Raw genomic sequence first — 3,179 nt, forward strand, 5'->3', positions numbered from 1 at the left:
TTTTGTATCCAAACACTTGTGTTAAAAGTGCGGTGTTAAAGTTTAACACCCCATTTTTCATAAACATATGAAGGGGGTGTTAAAACTTGCTAAAGTTGTTAAAAGTGGTCCCCCTCTTCACTTTTTCCCAGGTTACCCCTTCTCTCTCCTTACTCTCTCTCCGCCGGCCATAAATGAGGGGGCAATGGAGTTATTTCCCACCAAAGGTGTTAAAGTTTAACACATCATACAAACATCCCAATGTGTTAAACTTTAGCACTCTATTTGAGAGTGTTAAAACTTTAACACTTGTTAAATTTTAACACAGGGTATCCAAACAGGCTCTTAGAGTACCCTCACGATTTGGGACACTCCACTACAGTACCATCACATTACACTGGGGATTTACCATCTGGTGTCACTCACGTGCTGGCGACTAATAAGTCATTTAGTCAGACACTCTAAATCAACAGGTAAGCTACTTAAACATCATTAGAGCAGTCAATTTACACAATTCCATATAATTCCTGTTCTAACGATGCAAGTAAGGAGAGAGGGTACTAGCGCTGGTTCCCTCTCCCCTTACTTGTATCGCTGGAGAACAAATGATGAATTTAGTACATAGTTCCAAGGTGAATTAGAATTTGCAAAACCCTACGTCACATATCCTAATATTTCTGTTGGCTAGCTAAACCCTAGCTAAATCACCTATCTGAAACATTCTATTGAGCAAAAAAAATATTCAACAGTGTGGATCAACCCCGACTTGCTCGTCTCTCTAAGCCTAGCAATTTCCTAGATGTTACAGAAGTTATGTTAATTATCTAGCAAAAGTTAATTTGTGAATCTTAGCAATTTGACGTAGACTCCTTATTTTCATCCTAGCAAAGAGAGCAAACCACCACCTCTCACACAAACGAAAATGACAGCAGTTAATATTGCCGGCAACGGCGGTCGATCACAAAGACTGCACAAAAAGACACCTGAGAGCTACCTACCGTGTACAACATATTGTGAGAACATTCCTGTTTCATGGCCCTGCCACGCACACACGCATGATATTATACACTACTGTGATATAAAGGGATCATATCGGATTAATAATAAACAGATGGAACAGACATGTTGTTTAACAGATCTCAATTATTCGCACGCGATTTAATTTCAGCGAAAGAACATGTCGATGCCCAAGCCGCAGCCAGTTAGTGCTTGAGCACGTCCGGGATGTCCACCGGGTACCTGTGAATCGACGTCGCCCAGGGCCCCTCCGCGTTCGCCGCGGGCTCGATGCACTCCCACGCCGCGCTGTTGCACTTGAACCCGGACCCAAACCCAATCATCCACACCCGGTCACCTTTCCGCATCCGTCCCTTGGCCTCGATGTAGGCCAGCTCGTACCAGAGCGAGCTGCTTGACGTGTTCCCGAACCGGTGCAGCGCCATCCGCGATGCCTCCACCTGCTGATCCGACAGGTTGAGGCTGCGCTGCAGCTCGTCGATGACGGCGCGGCCGCCGGCGTGGATGCAGAAGTGGTCGAAGGCCGTGCGGAAGTCGGGGATGTACGGCTTGAACTTCCCGCTGAGCACCTTGCGCACGATGAAGGAGAGCGCGAACAGGAGCTGCTCAGAGGCCGGGAGCACGAGGGGCCCGATGGCGGTGATGTTGGCCTTGAGCGCGTTCCCGGCGATGGTCATCAGGTCCTTGTTCAGGTTGATCCCGACGTTTCCCCTGTCGTCCTCCTCCTGGAACACGCACGTGTACGCGCTGTCCTGCGCGCCGGTGAGCGTGCGCACGACGTGCCTGAGCCGGAACCGGGCCTTCGCGGGGGAGTTGGACAGCAGCGCCGCCGCGCCGCCGATCCGGAAGAGGCAGTTGGGCAGGAGCATGGCGCGCTCGCTGCCCACGTAGTAGTTGGGCGTGATGGTCTCCGTCGACACCACCAGCGCGTGCGCGCCTCTGGGAGCCACCTGGAGGAGGTTCCGGGCGAGCCCCACGGAGACGAGCCCCGCGCTGCACCCCATCCCGGAGAGGTGCGTGCTCCGGATGTCGCTGCGCAGCTTGTACCTGTTGATGATCATGTCGACGAAGGACGGGGTCGGGCAGAAGAGGCTGCAGTTCACGACGAGGATGTCGATGTCGCCGGGGCTGACCCCCGTCTTGGCGAACAGGTCGTCGAGCGCCCCGAACACGACGAGGTCCACCTCGCCGCGCGCCGCGTCGAGGGTGCAGTACTTGTAGGGCGGGATGTAGTGGTGCGCCGGCGGCAGGCACGTCTCCTCCCCGAGCCCCGACCGCTCCAGCAGCTTGGTCATGAACCGGATGCTGCGCTCGTTGAGCACCGGCACCTGCTTGGCGTGCTCCAGGAAGGTGGAGAAGGGCACGCGGCAGTTGGACGCCGTCCGGAAGCAGGCGTAGTCGACCAGGTACACCGCGCGCGGGCGGAGCATCAGGTACACGGTCGCCGCCGCGGCCGGGAGGAACGCTGCCAGGAAGAGGTGCACCGGCCGCGCGTCCCGGACCCGGCCGGCGAGCTCCTCGGGCCCGAGCCGCGCCACGGCGACGAGGGCGGCTGCGGCGAGCGGCACCGTCACGACGACGCGGCAGTACGCGGCCTTGAGGCCCTCCTTGCCGAGCAGAGGTGGCGAGCTCATGCTGGCCTTTGGCTTGGGGTCGTGGTCGTCGTCCTTGTGCCCGGTGCGCTGCAGCTGCACGCTAGCTAGCGACTAGCGAGTGATGTGTGGGTTCCGGCAGGCATGGAGCTGAGGGTGAGGCGGTTTTAAAGCCACCGCGGCGCGGGCACTGTGCAGTGCAGGGGGGTGTCTCTTTACTTCAGTCACGCAGGTAGGGCTGGCTCACAGTACACACAGTGCCCAGTTTGCCGCGTTAGAGCAGTCCAAAGAGTTTCCCAAAAAGTTCTTCCCCAAAACGATATAACTGGGGTTCTTCCAAAAAGTTTTTCCCCAAAAAAATATATCAACCCACAGCAGATCGCTAATAACTAGCCCCCAATATTTCAAAATAGGCAACATCATCGTAATTGGGCCCAGCCCGACGCCTCCCTGCTCTCTCCTCGACGATAGCACCCTCCAGCCATCTCGCACCAATCACCTGCGCATACGCCTTCCCCACCTCTTCAGCTTCCTCCTTAGCCATCTCTTGGCCGCGCACCATGTTGTCGAAGTAGGCGAGGTCGCTGTTGT

General features: G+C 55.6%; 1 protein-coding gene across 1 annotated transcript; it reads right to left on the minus strand.

Annotated features, from left to right (window-relative positions):
- Positions 1-885: 885 nt before the first annotated feature.
- On the minus strand, positions 886-2,746 carry LOC101785243 (3-ketoacyl-CoA synthase 5). The gene has a single exon (XM_004965123.3). It carries the CDS (start codon positions 2,628-2,630, stop codon positions 1,182-1,184), a length of 1,449 nt encoding a protein of 482 aa, XP_004965180.1. The 5' UTR covers positions 2,631-2,746; the 3' UTR covers positions 886-1,181.
- Between the last annotated feature and the right edge of the window lie 433 nt (positions 2,747-3,179).

This window comes from Setaria italica, chromosome IV (genome assembly GCF_000263155.2).
Source record: "Setaria italica strain Yugu1 chromosome IV, Setaria_italica_v2.0, whole genome shotgun sequence".
Taxonomy (NCBI): domain Eukaryota; kingdom Viridiplantae; phylum Streptophyta; class Magnoliopsida; order Poales; family Poaceae; genus Setaria; species Setaria italica.